Below are 23013 nucleotides of genomic sequence, written 5' to 3'. Positions count from 1 at the left end.
GTATGTGCATAATTTCTTATCTTAATAGCAATGTCAGAAGTAACTGCCAAAATGCGAATAGTCACTTAAGTTAAAGAAAGCACAAGAGAAACACAGTGTCCTTGAGTGTGATGATTAACTGTTACGTTGTTTGTATTCGTGATATGGAAACTCTTCTAGCAAGAGCTGTTTCATGTTCAATGAAAACTGCTAGCAGAGACTGTTTTCAAGGGGCACAAAAAAAAAAGAATGCATTGGAGAAAGCAGCGGTTGATGCCTTTCCTTATCCATTGTGTGTTTGCGTTGTGCTAAGGATTTCTTCAACTGCTGCTTGTTTTGTGCCATTCATTCGTGGGTAGCGTATTACTGTCCAATGAGAACAAAAAGTGAAATCAAATCAAAGCCTCATCAATCATCTTGAAGATGAATTTCATTAATAGTGTAGCAATAGCGTGACTGTGCACTTTTGTTTTTCAATCTTTTTTACAGGTTGCCTGTATGCAGTTCATCAACATTGTTGTTCACTCAGTTGATGACATGAACTTTCGGGTGCACCTGCAGTATGAATTCACCTTCTTGGGTTTAGACGAGTACCTAGAAAGATTACGCTCAACTGAGAGTGAGGAGCTTAAAGTGCAGATCTCAGCATATCTTGACAATGTCTTTGACGTGCATGCCCTCATGGAGGACTCTGAGACCAAGAGTGCTGCCATAGACCGGGTCGCCGAGTTAGAAGCCCAGATTTCACGGGTAAGCACTGTTCTCTTGCCTCCACTTTTTTGTTTACTCTGCCGCAATCAGAATGCAATCAAGGTAGTACAGGCAGTACAAAAAGTAGGGTGAAGACAATTGTATGTTTTTGCTATATAATGTGCAAGTTCAGGGGCAAGTTTAGCACTGCTTAGAAAGAAGGTTTAGTGATTGGATGCACAGGAGTGCACTTCAGCGCCTAACTTCTATTAAGTCACGCAACAGTGTCCTCAGGACAAAGTAACTATGATTGGCATGATAACAAGATGACCACAGCCATGACAGAACTCTGATAGCACTTATGTAATAAAAACATTGTTAATAAGTACTTTGGTTAATTACCAACTCCTCCTGGCTTTTTGCTGTTGTGGAAGACGGCACAGTAGGATGCCTGTTCATTTAGCTTCCCAAGTTTTCTTTTGGCGTTTCTCTCATTATTTCTGAGTTGGCAAACATGTGCCTCATATATCAAGCAAAATGCAGCAGCGCACATAACTGAATTGAATCAGTCATGAAAAAGAGTTAATGGCATGCCTAAAAGTTATAAGCCACACTAGAGAACTTTCAAAGCTCTATAGGGAACAGTGCATGGTGGCCCATACGCCATGCTTGGCTGTTAGGTACTGCAATGTTTATGAAAAGCGATCGTAAGTTACAGAAACAAACTGAATGGACTGTGGAATTTCACATGGAGTCAGTGTTGGAAAGTGTAGTTCAAATTCTTATTTGTTTATTTCAGGCACATGAGCTTGAAAATGAGATGATGGCAAAGCTAGGTGAGTGTGTTTTTGTCTCTCTTTTTGATTAGCTTACCTTTTCAAAGTAAAGGTGTCTTTTAAACAGCTTGCATTATTACATGCCTGCCAATTTTTCCCCCTACAGTGGAGCTTGAAACACAACTACAAATTCTTGACAAAGAAAATCGTGAGTTAATAGTAAGTGTCTACCATCCCATTCCTGTAGCAGTGCTTGGTCAAACTTTTCCCGTGGTTTATGCATGTACTAAATTGGTTTCTACAGGAAAGCAAGGTATTCTGTGCTGCAGTATAGGGCATTGCCTATTAGCATTGAATATGAACACTTCATAAGTTCTTTCTTTCTTTCTTTATTGATTTATTTAAGACAATGAACAGATTGTCTTAGGGGACACGGCTAAAGGCAAACATTTGCCTGACTAGGCCGTGCCTAGTGGGCAAAGGCATTGTTTTCACACTCCACCGCTGCACCATAACTGCTGGTCGTAGGTGCCTCTTGTAAGCAACAGATTGAAATCTCCCCAATGTACTGTTTTCAAGTATTGCCAACACCCACATCACCAAGACCACGGCATTGCCAAGGGTCGTGTGCCTCAATTACAGAATGGCCCCCGATACCTTGTTTGTCCTATGAGAGCATTCTCTAAAGAAAATTACACATCAGGCTGGAAACAGGAAACTAAATATGAGTTGAAAATGTGTCTCTGAAGTAAAGTTCTGTCTATGCTACTAAATGTTGTTTATATTATAGGCTGAAAGGCATCGTTATATGTTTTTATAGTGCAGTGTGCTTTGTACTTCTTTTAGTGTTTATGCACACATCTTTTTTGTTGTCAGGCTATCATGCATATGACACTGCAGAGCTGACTGGGGCATGTGCAATGAGGCCTATCATGTGTTTCCAATGCTCCAAAGTATTGTGCAGAGAGGAGAGATCTTGGCCTTACAATTCACACTTTGTAATGAGAGTAGTACCAAAGGAACACTGCCCCTTAATCCAGATGCAACTTGTGTCACATTCACACTGCCCTGAAACCTTTTACTAAGGACTGAGCATTGTTTCACCTCGCATAATCAGCTAAGATGCAGCATAGCAACCCAAGACATTTCAAGCTTCTTTCTGTCTTCTGTACTTGGTGGAATCTGATAATTTTCATACATCCTTGTGGCTCATATCATCTGTTCACTCAAGCCCGAACAAAATTTAGTCAGTGCTGTGATGTGTATTTTTTTTTTTCTGTGCTATACTTTGCAGGAATCGCAAAAACAGACGAGTGAAGAACTGAATACGTTACGCAAGGCGGTCTCCGAAAAGGAGGAGGAGAAACGCCAGCGGGAGAGTTTTCTTGAAGGCAAGATCCAGGAGCTCGAGAGTCTCACTGGAACGTTACCCAGAGGCAAGAGCCACTTCAAATAAGCACTTATTTTATGGTTGTTTGTTATTTGTTTGCATCATGGTTTTAATGCACTGCACTGCAGCAGGCAAACAACCTCACAATACAAGACCTAGGTGTTGTGCAGTAAAGGAGGGCTTGCACAAATTGCATTAGAAACTTGGTAGTTGAAACACAGTTCAATGAAACCTTGTGACTAGGAATTTCCTTGTGGCAAAAAAAAATTGCATCTGCACTCAAGGCCCTCCTAATATTAGCATTACAGTTAGCATTGCCACACCTTTACTATTACCATCACTGTTAGTATCATTGCCGTCATTGTGGTGTAGTTCTTTATGATGTCGTTTATGTCAGTGTTATCGTTTCTGGTATCATTCCTTTGCTTCCCGCTCCTGTTTTCCTGTGGTGCAGGTTCCTCAGCCAGCTCGCTCCACAGTGGCACCGGTTTGTCCGGAGTGCCTCCTCCACCCCCACCTCCGCCGCCACCCATGTCTGGTTTGCCGCCACCTCCACCACCACCGCCACCGCCACCCCCACCAGGAAGCAATGCCATCCCTGTGCCACCTCCCATGGTGCCTCCCCTCAAAGGAGGCATTCTTGCACCTCCACCACCTCCCGGCAGTATGCAGGCGCCACCTGATGGTAAGTGTTATTTCAGCGGACTCGTAGCAGGGACCTTGGTTGATACTGACTAGCATTGGCGTAGCCAGGGGAGAAGGTCGAACCCCTCCCTTCGAAATTTTCTGACAACCCCCCTCCCCCCCTTTCCCACGGAACAGAAAGTTTCAGGAGGTGGGCTCGAAAAGAGCAGCATGGATGGAAGGGATAGCTTGAATGTGAAAACAAGGCAAGGGCTAGTAGCGGTCTGAAGGGGTTGGGTGGCCTTTGTCATGGTGGCGATTTCCTCTCCCCATGTACAGAACATGCAGCCCTATTCTTGGCACGCCTCTGCCTCATTGCAGATCGTGATGATTAACACAATCCTGCCAAGGGGGGATCAGCACTAAAAATTCCACATATAGATAAAGATCGGATGAGCGTGTGCATAAAACTTAGGGGCATTGTTGCTCCCCACCAGGCCTTAGTGTCACCGAAGAGCTTCTTATTTCTGGTACTTTACCAAATCGTCAGCCACACTGCAGGGAAAAAAGACATTTAAAAAATATTGCGACTTGCTTGTCCCACCTACAACTATCTACCAGCACTTGTTACGACGGGTAACAGGTGCTTGTCCACCTGCCCTGTTGTAACACATGCTGCTTGCTGCATAGAGCCCACCCTAACTAAACGTCTTGGCAGTTTTCAGAACAGCTGGGTGTCGGGAGACATGACACTTTCAGATCTCTCGGAGCTACTGGCTCTTATTTTACTGCGAACTACTGATGCCCTAATTTTCACAAGGGCTTCTAAACAGGAAGCAGCCCTCTTCGAACTGTCTGCCTAATCAATTCCCGAGTGGGATCAAATAGCAATATGCGTCGCGTGATGACTACAATACGATGATCGCAAGTTATCCAAACATCTCTTTAAACAAGTCGGATGGCAGGTGACAGAAAGTGAGTGAAACTTGCATCATATAATACTATCAAAGTTCTAGAAAAGTTTTGTTGTTGTATTTTTAAATCTAGAATAACATAGCAATGCCCACAACGCTGAAAGAGCGATTGAGTACTAGGTGACTTCCAAAATAGTGCCCGCCCTCTTCCATACATAGCCGTGGCCATACCACTCACTAGGAAATCTGGTTGGAAAACAACGGTTATCTCCACTGTTACTCAGCTGTAACATGTCTGGCCTGCAAACAAGAGACATGATAGTGCAACGTCTTGTCTTTGTTTGGCCTCGTTTTTAGCGCTGTTTGTTTTTCCAAGTCACATACCAGCTAAGTCATCAACGTACATCGACATACATAATTGCTTCAATTCGTAAATGAAATTTTCGTTTCTTTAATATCATCATGTTGAAAGTAGCATAAGTATAAGAGCATAGTTTGATGTGAAGTGGCTGCATGCTTTAGCAATGAAAAACTTTTGTCAGAAGTTAAGCAAAGTGTTGTTTCGGCAATGCAAACACATGCACCTTTGTTAAAGCATTCTTGTCCAGGGAGTGCTAGAAGTTTGTGCTTGCATGGTGTACAACCTCCATATTTATATATTTATTTACTTATACGTACTTACTTACTTATTTATTTATTTATTTATTTATTTATTTATTTATTTATAGAGAGAGGTGAAGGAGGGGGAAGAGTGGTAGTTGTCGGCGGAGCACCTTCTTCGATATAAATTTATGGCTATGCCACTGCTGACCAGTTTACTAACTTACTTCACACTCATTCCAGTCATACCAAGCAATAGCAGCTACACTTAAAGCCCTGACATGATAGTTTCAACTAGTATTTTTTTTTGTTAAATGAAGGTCCAAGCCCTCTAAACCTAACAAAAGATACTTGCAATCATAAGAGTGCCTTAAACAATTTAACAATTTGCTGTAATACGTTTTTCTACAAGTCAGTTTCCCTTGTGGTACCCGGGAGATGAATGCACCATGATTTCATGAGACATTGGCTTGCTATGTTCCTGCAATTGCTGTGGCTGCCACATACTAGCACCGCCAAACAAAATGTGCACTTTTTATGACTAATGTCGTCATACCTGACCTTCCTACTACACAACATCAAGAAATTTTGCTCTATGTCAAGATGTCACAATAATGTAGATAATGCCAGGTCTGACGTATCGAGACCAACTTTAGTGCAGTTGTGTCTCGTTGACATGAACGCTTCTGTTTCCCAGAAAAATTGTCCGTATTGTGAGTTGTCCATAATAAAGAACCAAGGTCAAGAAAAAAGCAAACATTAATTTATTAAAGAGAACGCATCTAACATTTATTCAGCCAAGAAAACGAGGGTATAAGGGTTTGCACTGTTCATTTTTACCCTGCTGTAGTGTCCAGGAAACGCTAGACATCAGCTGCATGAAGTGGATCTTCACAACAGAGGTGAAAAGATCGGGCGAAGGGGTATGGGAGGGCTTTGTAATCAACGTTCTTGGTGGCCGTTGTGTTACTAGCAGCAGATATGTACTTGGTCCCCAGCTGGGGGGTCCCGCTTTCCTGACGTAAGCAGCACTCTGTCTACGTGCCTCTCTTCTTTACTTCTTGTTCGCTCTAATGCTGTGCTTCCATCGCAATATGTAGCAACGTCCATAATAACGAAACAAAAAGGCACGTATTTTTCAATTTGGTTCCCGAAAAGGCCATCCATAGTGTGGACCACGAGTGTATATATATTAACGGGGCAGAAATGCATGACCACCAACCGGTCACTGAAGATTTCATGCATATTGCGGAGTGCCCATATTAATGGGGCCCGTATTAACAAGACATGACTGTATCAGTTAAAAAATATCTAAGTGTAACCCTTTTATGTGTGAGAAGCATGTAGTAGAGTCTCTACAACTTCAAAAATATGTTTCAGTACTACTTTTATGCTTGAAAGCACAGCTTCTGTGCATGATTTAAAGAGTTGCAGTAGCTGTCCTTGCTTGAGAGAGTGAGTTCTCTGCGGGGTGCTCTCTCCGCACTTTCCCGATTCCTTGCTTTGACGAGTTTCATTTTGTGATGATGCAGCGATGACAATCAAGCGCAAGTTCCAGACCAAATACAAACTTCCTACACTCAACTGGATTGCCTTGAAGCCAAACCAAGTCAGGGGAACTGTGTTCAGCGAACTGGACGAGGACAAACTGTACAGTGTAAGTACTTCCCATGAATATGCTATACAAGTAAGCTTTGGGTAATTGGCATTTCTGTGCTTCAAGTGTCAATTAATTTACCTCCCATGCTCTCATATATACTAGCCCCATTTCCCAGACCAGGATGAATTTTTTTTCTTTATCTGCAAAGCTTCCTTTCTGAGCAATTCATTTGAGTATATTTTGTTGCGTCATGGTACTCTCACATGGATGCCAATCTCCCCTTTCAATTTCTCCCTTTTTGTACACTTCTTCTGGCACACCTAATCTTGAGCAAAATTGATTTTGCTTCACCAAACGTTAGCAGTCCTGTTCTTGCACAGTAAAAGGCTTACTAACAAGATTAACAAGATATAAAGAAAAAGAAATTGTATTCTGCTTTGTAAATCTTAATTTCTGTAAGCAAGGGTTCCAACTGGTTTCTCCAGCATCATTATTTGACAGTCTTTATTACAAAAGTGGCTATTGTCTCCTCTTATTAATCTGTGTGTTCCCCTTCTTCTTTAAGCCAGTAATATTCAGGCGAACAGACTGACAGGCTAGCTGGTTTCGCATTACATGATGTGTAGCGCAAACGGGGCACACCAGTGTTATGTTTTTTTTGTGTTATGAAATGTTTCATGTTGAGCTGCCACTAAACGTGTACCCTGCTTGTATTTTTCCTTTAGGTTATTGACTTCGCACGTTTTGAAGAGCAGTTCAAGCTGGGCGTACAGGGTGCTTTCCCCGACCGAAGTGATGACATCAATAACAGCAAGCGTTTTAAGGTAGTCCACTTGCTCTTTTTTGAGCTGATTTTCATTTATCCTAATCTAAACCCTGCTAGAAATAGTTTGTTTTGCTTCTATGTTGAACTCGTCTGCAGTAAACAAAAAGAAAAGCAAAAGAAAAAGGTTTCTATTTCAAGTGGAGCTGCAGTTGTGTGCCTGAGCACAGGTTGACATTGTGAGCAGACTCAACTGTTTATGTTGCAGTCACCTTCCACATTTCTCTGTTCCGTCAGCATGCTTTCTATGCCGTCGTTACTGATCTTCCTACATAGTGTAAACATCATCAGCCGGGACATGTCTATAAAATGAATGAAGTCACCGCTATCAGCCTTTCCAGGTTTAAAATGCTTTTCCAGATGTCGCCTCATTTGCACAGTACCAGATACGGAAGACACACTGATTTAAAAGCATTGTGATGTACCAATGTGAAAGTTCTTTTTGGAGAAGCCTGCACAGGATTTTACATTCTGCACTACGGTTCGCACCTTATCTACAGCCCACACCGATCAGTTTCATCTAAAAATAAAAACATTTTATTAGATTGTTTGCACCATGTACATAGTCCACAGGCACTAAATTTACAAGCTACACTCATGCGTGTAGAAGTTAGATTTATTTATTTATTTATTTATTTATTTATTTATTTATTTATTCATTTATTTATTTATTCATTCATTTATTTACATATACTGCAGCCCAATATAGGGCTATAGCAGGAGTGGGAACAATATTCATTACTATACATTACACATTAAAAACACACATAAACATGAAAAGATGAATGATCAAAAAGAAGCGCTTTACATGTTAGCGAAGTGCTTACCAGTGGCAGCTATGAAATCTTTTAGTGATAGTGAACGAATGTTACCAGGTAGAGAATTCCAAAGCTGTATTGTACGTGGAAAAAAAACGGTACTTGAATGTGTTAGTACGGGCATAAATAGGTGTTATGTTCAAGGCGTGGGACCTACGAGCACAACTTGCGTTAGTAAATGTGATATAGTTACAGTTGGAAAGACGAAAGGTGTAGTTATTAATTCCATATAAAAGTTTTAAGGCTTCAATGTGATAACGTGAAAGTAATGGCTGAATGTTCAAAGATTGTTGAGCCTGTGTTGGTGAGAAAGTGCGGCTGTAATTTTGGCAAATGAAAGCGATATATCTTCATTGAATGTTATTGAGCGACCTTATTTCGCATTGTTTATAGGGGAACCAAATGACAGATGCATATTCTAGAACAGGGCAAGTTAGCATTTTATATAATAGGAGCTTAGTATCGTGGGAGGCGCAAATAACCTAGTTTCTTTAGGGCTTTCCCGTTTACATATTCAATATGTTTAGACCATGAAAGATGTTCGGTTAGAATGACACCTAGGTATTTATACTGATACATTCTTTTAAGTTGGATGCCATCCATAGAATAATCGAATGAGAGGGGGCTCTGTCTATTGGAAAATGACATGACGACTGTTTTACTACAGTTGATGTTCATTTGCCACGCTTTGCACCAAGCGCAGAAGGACATAAGGGATTGGGCAAGACGGTGGTGGCCATCAATGGGATTAATAGATTCGTATACTATACAGTAACTTGCATAAAATCTGATTTTAGTTGAGGTGCTACGAGGTAAATCATTGATGTATGTTAGGAATAATAAAGGGTCTAGAACGGATCCCTGAGGAACGCCTGACATCATGTCGACAGGAGTTGAGTCCACTGAGTTAAAAGAAACAAATTGTGAGCAATAATGAAGAAAACTTACTATCCGAGAAACAAGACAGGGATTATTGAATATGGCGTTTAATTTTACCAGCAGTTTAGAATGAATCACAGAGTCAAAAGCTTTAGAGAAGTCAATAAAGATGGCATACACTTGATTACCCATGTCTAGGTTAGAAGTGATATAATAAACAAAATCGACTAATTGTGTTACAGTGCTATAACCACGAAGAAAACCATGCTGGGCAGATGTTAGAGCATCATTAGAAAGGAAGTTAGAAATTCACCATTCATCATTAGAAAGATGGCAAATATTAGTCTTTTTTTTTAAGCAACAGTGTACTGTATTTACACGACTGTAAGTCGACTCGAATGTAAGTCGACCCCCCCATATCGCGTGACAGGAAAAAAAAAAAAAAGAATATACCCGAGGGCGCATTCGATAACGAAAATTTATTAGTAGCTGACATGGTCACTGGACTACTCGTCTTCACTAGTGCTGCCATCGAAATCGTTGCTGCGGTCCCACAGCGCGTCGTGGTCCCGCGAAATTTCACATTTGGCAAACGACCGCACCATGACATTTTGTGGAACAGCACCCTACGCCGAATGTACCCAACCACACGCAGCCGTCAGGGAGGCTTCTTTGTCAGGTCCGGTTGGCATAATTTCGCAGTCTTCTGCCGCCAGCCACTCGTTGTACTCACGGCGGAGCAAGGCCTTAAAATTAAGGAGAAGATCCGGGCTTGTTTCATGACCATGTCGCACTTAACTGGCAGGGACTGATCACGCATTTCAGCGACGTACGCTGCAAGCTTAGCCTACAGCTCCGGCAAGTGTCGAGACTTCAGCACGTGAGAAATTCCTCACTTGCCATCACAGGTCAAAATTTCACTTCGCTGCAGTCGCCACTCTCGCACCACCCGTTCAGAAACATTGAACTTGCGGCCCGCTGCGCAGTGATTTGTTTCTTCGGCGTAAAGGATGGCAGCCCTCTTGAACGCTGCTGTGAACGAGTGCCGAACGATTAGTGGGCCTGGAGCACTCATGAGGTCTGAGGAAGCAGTCAAGTGGAACGCGTCAAACCAATGCCAATGCCTTTCAACAGAGAAAGAGAAACCCACGAGTGGTGTCTGCTCTTCCATGAACTACCCATACTCCCCGCAATTGCCGCCGTTCTGAGGGTGCCGCCGCAAATGGGAACTGCGGCGCTTCCATCAGCTATCGACACCCCCCCCATGAGTGTTGCATGCATTGTAAAACTCTCAAAAATTTTGAAAAACCCTTCCGAAAAGCGAACAAACACGCGGGATAGCGAAAAGGTAGGGGTAGGGCCATAGAGCAAACATAAAATCGTAACTACGTTGTAGCTCCCGTTGGTCTTGCTTTTTTGGCGGGGCCATGTTTTGGTTTCGACTGTAAGTCGACCCCCCAACTTCAGACTTTCAAATTTAAAAAAGTGGTCGACTTACAATCGTGTAAATACGGTATGTGTACAACTCTGAAAGTACAGGCAGCAGCCTGTACTTTCCTGTATTCCCCATGTACACTACCAGTCAAATGACAACAGCATCTAAACACCTGCTGTGTATAGAGTGTAGTCTAGAAAGTATGATATTCCTAAAACTTGGAAGTATCATTCTACCCAACTCATAACTTTCCCTGGTCTTGAATTTTTCAGGTTCCTGAGAAGGTGACGCTGCTGGAGCACAACCGGTTACGCAACATGGCCATCTCCAGGCGGAAGATTGAGCTGGCCACAGATGTTGTAGTCAGGGCTGTCAATAGCCTTGACCTCAAGACCATCTCGCAGGACTGCGTCGACATTCTTCTACGCATGGTGCCCAACGATGCCGAGGTCTGTGCCACGTGCAGGCATTTCTTTCTCATCTCTTAGTGCGGTTTGTGTGCATGTTGAAGGAGTTCCAGGGGCTTAGAAGAAACAGAGAGTTGCCATACTTGCTACTATTTGGTATGCCACTTCTCTTTCATACTCTGGGCAGGAGTATGAGAAGAGTTTGTAGGTACTACACTGCACTTGTGTGCAGGTGTTTGATGCTTCTAATACTGAGTCACTGAAAGCATTGGAAGCTTCATGCAGGTTATGCTCTCTTTCTAATTGTTTTGCTGGTCTTGACACCATTTTCTGCCCCATTTCTCCCTAGTCAGGGTCAGGGTGTCTACCAACTGGGAAAACCGGGAATTCTCAGGGATTTTGAGTACTCTGGAAAAACTCAGGGAATTTGTGCCTCTATCAGGGAAAATTTGCTGTAATTTTATTGAAAGGGTCGAAAGTCATGGTAATGCTGGGTCGAGTAACAGACAGGAATCGTAATGAATCGTCTTTGATGCCCTGTTGTCGGCTGGAGGAGTTGCCAGTGTACAGTCAACGACCGATTTTCCAGATTCCCCATAATTTATATGGCTTCATAGCACCACCACGTACCCCAAAGAGTCAATGTATCAGAATGTCTGAAATTTCGGACTCAAGAACTCTTCGATGTCCGATTTTTCGAACGTTTTGCCGTGACCGCAGGTCCAAAACGGCGTTAACCAAAGCCACCATGCTGCTATTTTGATTACCTCGCCGCCTCGAACCGGCGCTCTCACATGCAGATCCACTGGCAGCCGTAGCCACCACTGCGGCAATGCTAGGCCTAGCTGCTTCAACGTTCGCTATGAAACTTCTTGCCGTTGGGTGCCGTGTTTTTTATTGAAAGAATTCGCTGCTGTCAGCAATAGCACGGACTCCACCTTTGTGGTCCTCGCGATTTGCTTACAAGCATGGAAAGCACGGTGCATTGCATAATGCGAGTTCCCAAAAGTCAGCTTCGTCTCTGTACAGAAATCTTGGTGAAGCATATGCAAAAGTACTGCAGTGAAGCATAACAAGCGTGGGAAGGGGCAATTGCCACCACAAGTGCACCCGGTATTTCCTGTCACAGTGCAAACATCGATATGCCTAATACATGTACCGACAGGCCTTCAGAGCATTTTCGAATGTGCCTGTGGCGGTTTGAGCCCTTGAGGGCAGTAAATGACATGCATTTATTTTTTCCAACTGGCCGATTTTTCAGACGTTTTCGCGGCCTCTAGGGAGTTAGAAAAATCGGACGTGGACTGTGCAACTGACCAAGAAGATGCTTCAAATGGTCCGTGGGGTGAACGATTGGCAGAAGGAGGACATGAACAGAAAGGACCTACGCATTGAGGAATGAACGGGAAAGGAAGCGTGCTGCCGCTGTTTTGAAGAAGCTTGAGCTCAAAAAACAAAGTGTTGGCTGATGCCGAGATGCAGATGTCACTCATACAAACCAAAATAAACTCTTTAAAGCAGTCAAACACAACACTGAGGCGTCGTGTGCAGGCTGAGAGTATGTCAGGACAGTTGAGGTTGACTTACGAGCTGTTGAGGGAGAATCTCTATTGTGACAAAGTTCGGGCCTCATACCACTGAGCTTGCTATCAGTAGATAGAAATAGCTCATATTCAAAAATATTTGCTTCTATATCCATCTCCTTTTTAATCGTATTTGAGAATGTCCGACTCGATTTGCAATTTTTTTCTAAGACATTTTATTTGCTGTGCATTTTACTAACCCCTCCCTTCTATTCTCATTTTGAATAATATAAACAGTACTGCTTAGTATTAAAATTGGATTAAGTCGTTCTTTATTTTAAAAAATTTTTTTTTTCATGTGCTTATCAGAGAGTGACAGCATCGGGCGATATGGTGTCAGCCCGTCTTTACATAAAACATAGTGCTGTGTCACTCAGGGAATTTTGCAAAGGTACTCAGGGAAAACCTGGAAAACTCAGGGAATTTGGAAATGTCAACTTGGTAGACACTCTGTGGGGTGCCAAGATCATGTTTATGCTTCTGGTATAATGATCCCTGCCATGTTTCGTTGTTGCCTGCGTCCTTAATGACATTGAGGACAATGACATTAATGACAATTGGGGACATGGTACGCAATAGCAACTGTTGTTCTCCATATGAAGGCTGTTTTATTGCACTCCTAAACGCTGCGCAAATGCACAACCTTTCACTCATATTGGATGGAAAGTTGTTTAAGGTTCTGCTTTCTGAAAGCATTATGTAGCTGGTCAAAGCACACTTTGTGACCCCATATCAATTGGATATAAGGCTGATGACAAGCACAACCTTGGAGAAAAATTTTGATGAAGCTTTGTACGATTTCTTGTGAACGCCTTGCAGACGAAAGCGTATCGAGAGTACGAACGAGAGAAGAAGCCTGTGGATGCTCTCACAGATGAAGACAAGTTCCTGCTTCAAGTAAGTCATTGACTGACAATGAAATGTAGATGTGGGGTAATCACCTGCCGGATCAGAACAGAGCTAAATGACTTAATAAATGAATGTAATGCAACTACTATCCCCATCGCAGAAATAGTGCGTGTAAGCATGAAAGTTTCACATTATCAAAGTTATCTTTCATTTTCCTGTCTTCTGAATAATGTTTACTAGTTCACAGCAAGAAGTGTTTGCAGTATTGGAGTGTTATTAAGGAAGTAGTCCCTACCAAGGTTGTAGGCATCTCGCTGGTTTGGACCATTTTAACAGAGACCTTGGCCAGCAGCATAGCTGGCTCTCTTTTGACTTGGTCGCTTTAGATATTGGGTGCCCTTCCACCTTTGGCCAGCATTGACTGGAGTCATGTCGTTCTTGCATTTGCATATTGTGCCTCAATCACAATATGATGAGATCAGTTCTGCAGAAACTTGAAAGATGAGATAGATTAATGCTGGGAACTGTTGTCATTTACCTGTGTTCCTACACTTTCATTTATCAATTAATTTGCCCTCATGCTGCGATCTGCCGACCTTTTGGTTAGCTCAGTTGGTAGAGCAACTGCCCCAGTGGAGGTATTGGTATAAGTTTAATGTGTTAATTCTCTCGGACATGTTACGTGTTTACTGGGAGTCTTCTGGGCTGGTATAATGTATGGATTCATTTTCCTCAGTACCATTTCTTTCCTATCATCCACCATTCGCAATTGGCGATTGGTGATAACATACCACTGATAACATGTAAAAAGGAATAGCACTGAAATAGTCGTTACATTTTCCTAGCCCTGCTTTCCTTATACCTGTAAGTGCTTTTACTATTGAGAAGAGTAATACGAAGAAAAAAGGTTAGAATTTAAATTATACTCTACACTTTATCTATGAAGCAAGTTTAGTGTCTCTTTTGCTACTTGTTACCTGAACCATCATTACAGTTTTTTATATGCAGATATAGTCTCATGGATTTTGCTCCAAACTTATAGTTTACTTGCATGCTAAAGAAGCCTGGTGTGCTGCGGTTGTTCACGACCAACTAAGTCACTTGTTTTACTTTCTTTTGCCTATAGCTGACAAAGATAGAGAGGTTATCACAGAAGTTGAACATCATGAGTTACATCGCATCCTTTGCGGAAAACATCCAAATCATCACACCGGTAAGAAAACTATTTGCACATGCAACATTACAAGTGTCGTAGTGTTTGTTGCTTTAGAACAGGGCATTTCACTAGATTTAACATTGAGACAAGATGAGGTTAACTGATTCATAAACAGGTGCACTCTGTAATGAAAAGTTGCAGGTGTATCTTATTACAAGATTTTCTGGAACCAAACAAAACTTTGTATCTTATGACTGAGCCTGTTCCAAAAATAATTTTCTGCATTCGTTATTTTAGTTATTTGCATTGAGAGCAAGTGCAAATAAAAAAAAATGAAGCCTGCATCATAATTAATGAACATGTGAACTGTTATGTGAATACATTGTCTTGATCAATTCCGAGGGTCGGACAGACTCCTGTATTGTTAAGCAACATCATTGCAATTGAATGACATATAGCCATTCAAGGTAAAACTTCTTGAAAGGACAAAATAATACTATGCAACACTCCTGTCGAGAAGCCGAAATGTATTTCAATAAATTTTGCTTAGCCCGGCACTGTTTCTAATGTTGCACTGCTATCAGCTACAACACTAATTTGAAATATACTTTTCTCTGGGTAGGGCTACCAACCTGGCATTTATTGCAGCCTGAGTTCATACGCAATTCTCTGTGTAGATCATCTTGGTTTATTCACTATAATTATTTGTCATTGCCACTGCAGCTTTCTAATTTTCTTTCCACTGCTTTTTCATTACTTGCCCTGCAGCAAGTGCATGCAATAACAGCGGCGTCTCGAGCAATCAAGAACTCAAAGCGACTACGAAAGCTTCTCGAGGTAAACACTGCCAAGATATTATTCTGACAACTTGTGTTTCATGTCCTTCCTGGAGACTGTGTAAGAGTGCCCTGTTGTGAGGTTTCACATCCATATAATCAGCATTGCAATGAAGCCACACCACTCTTTGCCAGAGAGGAGCTGTGAGACTGGTTATCATGGCTGAAGTTGTACGTAATGTTGTTTCTGGAGCTTCATTTTAGCTTTTTATTGTGCATAGTTATTTTAATAAAATGGGAAAAAAAGAACAATGTATGTGATTATTGCGGGAGTTATACGGTGAATTCCCGCACACACCCCTCCCCCCCCGCCTGTTTTCTGAAGGTTGCAATCATAAGTACCGGTTATGTGCTGGGATGGACTGTTTGCCATTGTATGCTTGACCATGTATGAGTGGTTGCAGCAACATTGTTAAGAAAGCATTACCAAATGTCAGCTTTTCATTGCACCAGAATTCATATAAATCTAAGTCTTGTCAGTTTCAAGTGAACAGGAACTGAAGAGAAGGTCTCGCTATACTTCGCCATATTGAGATAAATTTTACTGAAGCACTACAAGGCATCACATATTTATGGGAAGGATAACTTAATTGTAAGCTTTCTCTACTCAGGCAGTAGTTATCCGTATAGTGCATGCTTCCCTGCCTGCTAAATCTTATTGTCGTGCCCATAGAAGTGCTAGTATGCTGTTGAGAGCAGTTCTTGAGGATGGCATTCTCTGCAAAGAACTGAAGTTTGGATTGTGGCTGACTGCCATCGGTATAGAGAAAGAAAATATGGAAATATTTTGCCTATAAGTTTTACCATATTGATATAAGTTTAGTATGAATGTTATAGGCTAACTTGTTCTTTTGCCCCACTCTGTAACAAATATTTAACAGGCGTGTAAAGTTCACTATCGTGCATTTCTTACGAGCAGTAGCCCCACCCTACAATGGCACCCATGCTCGCAGCTGTGTTGTTGTACTGTCAACACATAGTGTTCATCATAGGAAAAAGAGTGTTTGAAGAGCAGCACATGGGTTCACATAAATATGCACTGCAGTGAGGCTCAGCAGCATTAGCAAGTGCAGAACTTGCATCTAGCACATAGTATTTATCTGAGAGAAATGTGAGGACAGCATGTAAAAGGATGGGAAGTAGGGAAATGAGTGAAATAAAGGAGGCATAATACACATTTTATGCTGAAAAAAAATTAGGAAAATATGTATGATTGAGATTACTGTAGATTGAATTCATTTTTTCTGCTGATCGCAAATTTTGCACACATAACCCAATACTGCCATACTCTTGGTTAAAAGCCTTGAGAAAGAAAGAAGAAATATTTGCACGTGTAAATCGAGCAAAGGTTGACATGCAACTAGCCTAATATCTTTGAGAACAGCCCTGCGTAATTGCCCCAGGCAAACCGAAAAATCAAAACCTCAAGGTACTTGCAGTGGTGCACCATTCACTACAATGAAAGCTTCAGCACAAAAAGAAAACAAAACTCAAAATATGGGAGGGACATTCTTTAATGGATGCTGAGTATGTTTGCCTTTTGCATTAATTCTATTTGCTCAATGCATAGCATATGGCTTGCAGTGCTTTGAGTTTTGACTGGCGAGTAGTTTAGTTTATTCACTTTTTTTTTTTTGCTTCCTTTCACTTATGTATACCAAAGCATTTCAAAAAGAAAGCGATCAACATCTTAGTATGGTGCCGTACTGTAATAGTGGGAAACTACAAGATGCAGCAACATTGTGACTATTCTTTTTAAGCATTTGTATTCCCATTGGACAAACAAAATACAGATTACTTTCTTTTTTACAACTTGCAGTGTGGTACAACTTGGAAGTAGCAGGATTTGCTGTTCAGTGACTTGTATATAGCGTAGTGTTTCACCTGCATTCTTTATGTATTTGTGTCCCACAGGTGATTCTCGCTTTTGGGAACTACATGAACAGCTCGAAGAGGGGCCCTGCATATGGGTTCAAACTACAGAGTCTTGACATGGTCAGTTCACAGTTTTATTTCCAGCTGTCCTTCTGCATTGGAGATGGAGCAATAGTTTCTGTCAAAATATTTGTAGCTGGAAAGCGCGATCCCCCCATCCTTTCTGAAGTAGACAGGACTGCAAAAATATAAGAAGCAAATAATAAATGATGATTGCAAAAATGCTTTTGCCTTCCTGAAAGTTTCATAAGGGGCAGGAATAAGTAGTCCGCAAATATAATGAAGTCACATTTTCCATCGAGCAAATGTTGAGAGAATTCCAAGAGGGTAATGTGCCTGTCTGACTTGATTTAGCTCGCTCCTTTAGTGCTGCTTTAGAAAAAGGTAATAAATCAGTCACTATTGTTTAGAATAACAGCATTAAATATTTGAGTTCAGTCAAGTTTTTGAGAAAAGGGTCTGTTAACAGTGATTTCTAACAAAGTGTATTTGTGTTATATGACAGGCAGACATTGTTCAGGAAGGCCAAGTCTGAAGCCTGTTTTGTCAAATCTAAGCTGAACAGTGAATACCCGAGATACTCAGTAGGGATTCTGTGAAGATGTGACACATGTATTGACATATGCCTCCTGTTAATTAAACCTCGGTTCATTCGAGATTTTGCTGAAATCGAAGACACTGGAAAGTTCACGTGATAAATCATTCATTTTTCTGTGCAAGAAAAACGCATTTTGGTTAATGTGAAAGCAGGTCACATTGGTTAATTCGGCTGTCACAATGACTGCTCGTGCACACAGTGTTTATCAAAAGCTTGAAAACGCAAGAAATTCGGCAGGTGGCATGACTGCTTCCTTAAGCGTGAAACTATTTTGTTCCTATCTTTTAGTGACCAGCGCTCCTTGCACTCATGAAGTCATCTGTTCCCGCTTGTTTTGTGTTGCTGCGTGAAGGCAGTGTTTAAACATGTCAGCCTCATTCACCTCAGGCTGGTATAGTCACGCGTCAAGAGCAAAAAGCAAAAAAACATTGCAGACTACTTCAAGCAATGAAAAAGATTTTGAATTCGTTCATTTTGACATCATTTATTAATTCAACCTTTTGAACCCTGCGGTCTCGCGAGGACCAAATTAGCGGAAGTCAGCTGTAGTGCACACTTAAGATTTCTATAAATTTACAAGCTTTATTTACATATCTTGCTTATTTAACTGCTTGTTTCATTTAACAATTTAGCAGAATATTACAAGACCTTGCGTCTGGAGTTCCTGCTTGAGCCTGTCATGTTGCTGACAGCTGAAACTTACTGGCATCATGTTGAAAGTATGTCTCAGCAACATGGTTTGATGCTAAATGTAGCTTCAGCTAGATGCAGCATCCTCACCCTCATTTCGAAGTAGTATGATGAAGAATTCTTCTTCTGCAAGAGCCTAATCAAAGGCTGCTGTACTTATGTGGTATGCTTCTTCATATTTGATTAGTTATTAAAGCGAATAGCTTTCTTTGGCCGTTTCGACGCTTTCGTGGTCAATGGTTGGTGGCCGGAGTTTGGACTTTCACTGCCGATACAAAAGTGCCAATGCTAAAGGCACGTGTTCTTATGTAACTGAGATATGCTGGTTAACGGCTCTGTTCTCTATGGAATTACGCAATGGCACAACGAACGCTTCCTAAAATACTCCCACTACAACAAATACATGCCTTCGAGGGCACCGTTAAATAAGCGAATAGCCATTTAGAAGCATTTGACAGAAAGAGAGAGACATAAAGGAGAGATGCCTTAACCTGCACCGCTATCCTTGCACTGACAGTCATTGTCAATTGTTTCTGCACAATTTTCTTCTTCTTCTGTGTCCTTCAATTTTGCCTTCTGCACAGCTTGCAGACACAAAAACAGCCGACAGGAAGATCTCGCTCCTGCACTACATCGTCGAGACAGTCAGCAGCAAGTTTCCTGACCTTATGGGCTTTGATCAGGAACTGCGATTCGTCGAGCGTGCATGCACGGGTGAGCTCACCTTGATACTGCTGCCATAAGTGCTTTATCATTGCGTCACTCAAGAAAGAAAAAAAAAAGTTGCAGGAAGCAAATACATCAGAGTCTGGCGCGCTTGTATTGAAGGATCCTCTACGCATTTCTTGTTCGAATTTAATGTCCTGAAGCTGTATTGTGAGCCCCTGGAGATGCACTGTGGATGGACGGAGGGCTCGGGATTAACTTTTGCCAACTGGTGTTCCATCTGTAATGCAAAGTTGCCACCTCATACATCTGTATACTATCAGCCATATGTTTGCATAACACATTAAAGTGCTGGAAAAGCACAGCAACTGTCAAAAAATATGTTGGGGCGTTGTTCTACACTTGTAAGCTATCATCAGGCCACACGAGGTCGTACACAACCTAACCTAGCCTAATCAGAACAACAGGACAGGTAACCAAATAAGACGATGGTTTCAGAAAAGACAGGCATTAAGCTGTCTACAGGGACCCTTGTTTATGAAAAAAATACTGAAGGAGTCTTCCACCCAAGAAGTGCATGCCTGTCAGCTCTGTCTAATTTTCCACAATGTTACATTACACAATGTTACGTTACATGCTATAATGTTACAAACGTGGCATCAAGTTTTGCAAAAAAAAAAAAAAAATCTTTTCATGAAAAGGTTTTCTTTGTTGGTTTTCTACCCTAATGTTGGAAGTCTTCTGACGGGAAAGAGGGGGGCCAGAGGGGTGCTTGCTTGGAGCAAGTTTACGCACACAACTTCCTGAAAGGAAAAATTGTTATCCACCCAACTGTAGCACAAAGTGACAAAGGAAACCCACACAGGTTTCTCAGAAAGGAAGCGTCGCAGTTGAATAAAAATTTGTCATGGTCCAGGATCCCAGACCAGGATGAAGTTTTCTTCAACTGCATGTCTTTCTTTACGTTCAGGTGGATGGCACTTTTTCCCTTTCATGAACTTTCCTTCACCTTGCGGGCTTCCGTGGAACTGATTTGCCATAAAGAAGCACCTGAAGCAAGTGAAATCGGCAACAGCAAGTTCACTGAAAAGGTCACATGTGATCTAAAAATAATGCATTGCCCGTCTTTCTCTGTCGTTCTAAGTTTGTTGCTGCTGTGTGCTGCATCTAAAGGTAAATCATCGCCAATGAAGTGCATGTCTATCCCCACAGAAGATGTATTCAGGGCAAGCTTTAAAAATAAATTAGCGTTGTTGGCCCTACCCACTCGAGCGTTGTGTTTGCAGGACTTTTACTGGTTTTGAAGTCCACAGGTTGACAGTTATTTAAATGTTTTGCTACAAGGTCTTCACAGGGCACAACTTTTGCATTGTAAACGGTTACAGTGACGCTTGAAAACATCCTGACGGACAGCCATGAGCTGGAGAAGGGCATGGAACTGTGCAAACGAGAGCTGGCACTGCGGCGGGACTCCAAGGATGCAGCCGTGCTGCAAGAGTTTCTGGCGCAGTCTGAGGACAAGCTCCGTAGGCTGCAGCAGGACATCAAAACAGCTCAGGTGCTCACAGTTATTATTGTTATTGGTATTGTTTGGTTCGAAGACGTGTATACAAATGAAAGAGATAAAAAGAGCAAGGAGTAGGCTGGCAGCTGCCACATAATGCTCAGAAATAGCTTGAAACAAGTGGAATGCTTCGTTAAAGTATCTACATATATATCCTGCTTGTTTGAATTGGAAATTGTCTTTATACATTCTTGCATGCATTGCGAGGTGGCTGAATTTATGAAAGGTGATGGAAAGAAAAATAAAAGAAAGTCAGCTGTCATCAATTATGACACTATACAATCAAATCTCAGTTCAACAAAACCTTGTTTTACAAAATTTTCTTTTTAACAATCGGCTCTCGGTTCTCTGACACATATTCGTAGAGCCTAATACATTAAAAAGATAAATGTAGCTTTGTAAATTCAACATCTCACACAATTTAAGAGATCCCTGGGAGGAAATATGATGAAAATATGTTTAAGCTTTGTTTCAGTTCAGGTCACTGATGGCGTTGACCTGTTGCCGCTCTTGTGAAGGAAGACAAAACGGGCGCAATGGGCTTGCTGTCTAATATAAATCTATACACAGGCCAAAATTTCAACCTTTATTGCTCTAGAATAAATATAAGACTAGTCATGTTAGTTTATTACATTAGCATGAGTGTTTTCAATGTTTCCTAATGAAGTTCTCTAAAAAAATATAATGTGCATTGGTTCGGTTTCGTGGAATCAAAGTTTAACTGTAGTCTCTCTGTAACGGATGATGTTACCAGTGGTGTCAGCTTTCATTTAGGTCTTCTCGTGTACAAGAGTAGGGACCTAATTTAGTGTTCCATTTGAGGCCTTTAAGAATTTGACCTTGTGAAGGTGATAATTATTGCAATCGCTACTGATAAAGGTGATAACGTGCCTGCACTACTAACCACAAGTCACCTGCTGCGAAGCCGGGCACTTCAACACTTGCAATAGGGAAGAAATTCAGACTTGCTCTATGCACATACTCTACACACGTGTTCTACACATGTGCACATTTTAACAGTCGACTGCTCTATACATCAATTGACAATGTGAGCAAAAAAAAAAAACGCAGTAGAGTAGCAAGCCTCAAACCACCACAAGCAGCTGAAAAATTAGATAATTGAAGGACCCCTCACCAAGCCCCATTGCAAATGTTGGCTATACACTTGAGGTTGTAAAGTGCCATCCAAGGAGTGCTTTATCAAAAGAATTTTTCAAACCAGTTCATTAATGGAAAAGATAAAAGCAATTAACTGTCCTGTTACTATGTCGCCAGGAGGCAGGCGTCACTGCCAATGGAGACAGTCTCTCCCTCTGCCTCTAGTAGTATTCCTAAGTGGCATTTCTTCCCTGTTTTCTTCCTAATCGGAGCCGAGGGACATGCCACGACGTAAGCCCCACCTCCTTTCTTGCAGTGTTGCTCCTTTCACATTAAATGAGTGGTCATGATGCGCGACAAAACACACACTGCGAGGAAGAATGTGTGTGTGTGTGACTGTGGCTCTTGCTGGGAGTGCACTGCCTCGAGAGTGAAGGAGTGTGGCGTTTGCCTTGAAATTTCAGCTGTTCTCGCGGCATGCAGCACCGTAACATTTTGCAGACACAATTGTGAGCGCATCAGGTATACCCCACACTTGTCTGTTAAAAATGACGAAACCTGGTGAGGAGCCCTTGAAGCAACTCGGCAAGAACCTCAAGCACAAACAAATCTAGCTAAACGCTACAAAGGGTCCTCTGAAAGCGCTACAAGCATCGAGTGCATTTTAAGTGCATAATGTTTTCATACATTTGAAATAACCAATGGGCATTCTTGCAACACCAAGGAAGCACCAAAGCATGCTTTTGTAAGACGCTCGGCTCCTTGGATCTGGAACTCCATATCACATTCCCCTGCTTACGCTTTCCAATACCACTTTGCTGAAGAGCTCAGTATGATAGTAAGTAGTTATACCAAGTATGTCATAAGAAGCCAACAAACAACGACGCCAAGGACAGCATAGGGGAAATTACAGTAGAATGTCATTCATACGTTTTGGAAGATACAGCAAGAAAGAAACATAGTAACAGAGAAAACATACGATCCGAAGTAACTAAAAAAATTTGACGGACTCACCTATTGTTGACATCTACGTAATCCGAAGCGTCGCGCGGATCGTTCCGGCACGAGGTTTCAACGCATGTTGACCTGGTGGGGCTCAGGCA

The 23013-nt window shown here is 41.8% G+C and overlaps 1 protein-coding gene across 2 annotated transcripts in view; it reads left to right on the top strand.

Moving 5' to 3' along the window:
* Positions 1-23013, top strand: part of Frl (formin-like protein) — a 273897-nt gene that overhangs the window by 228822 nt on the left and 22062 nt on the right. For both annotated transcript variants that reach the window (XM_050188371.2, XM_050188370.2), the window contains exons 9-22: positions 469-729; positions 1469-1505; positions 1612-1664; positions 2740-2881; positions 3290-3520; positions 6506-6630; positions 7299-7397; positions 10801-10977; positions 13338-13415; positions 14494-14580; positions 15292-15360; positions 17274-17354; positions 19167-19296; positions 20634-20806. In XM_050188371.2, the coding sequence (XP_050044328.1) occupies positions 469-729; positions 1469-1505; positions 1612-1664; positions 2740-2881; positions 3290-3520; positions 6506-6630; positions 7299-7397; positions 10801-10977; positions 13338-13415; positions 14494-14580; positions 15292-15360; positions 17274-17354; positions 19167-19296; positions 20634-20806 (1743 nt within the window). The remainder of the gene's footprint in view (positions 1-468; positions 730-1468; positions 1506-1611; positions 1665-2739; positions 2882-3289; positions 3521-6505; positions 6631-7298; positions 7398-10800; positions 10978-13337; positions 13416-14493; positions 14581-15291; positions 15361-17273; positions 17355-19166; positions 19297-20633; positions 20807-23013) is intronic.

The sequence above is a fragment of the Dermacentor andersoni genome, chromosome 2 (assembly GCF_023375885.2).
Source record: "Dermacentor andersoni chromosome 2, qqDerAnde1_hic_scaffold, whole genome shotgun sequence".
Taxonomy (NCBI): domain Eukaryota; kingdom Metazoa; phylum Arthropoda; class Arachnida; order Ixodida; family Ixodidae; genus Dermacentor; species Dermacentor andersoni.
The sequence above is the reverse complement of the archived record's forward strand: the minus strand, read 5'-3'. Positions and strand labels throughout refer to the sequence as shown.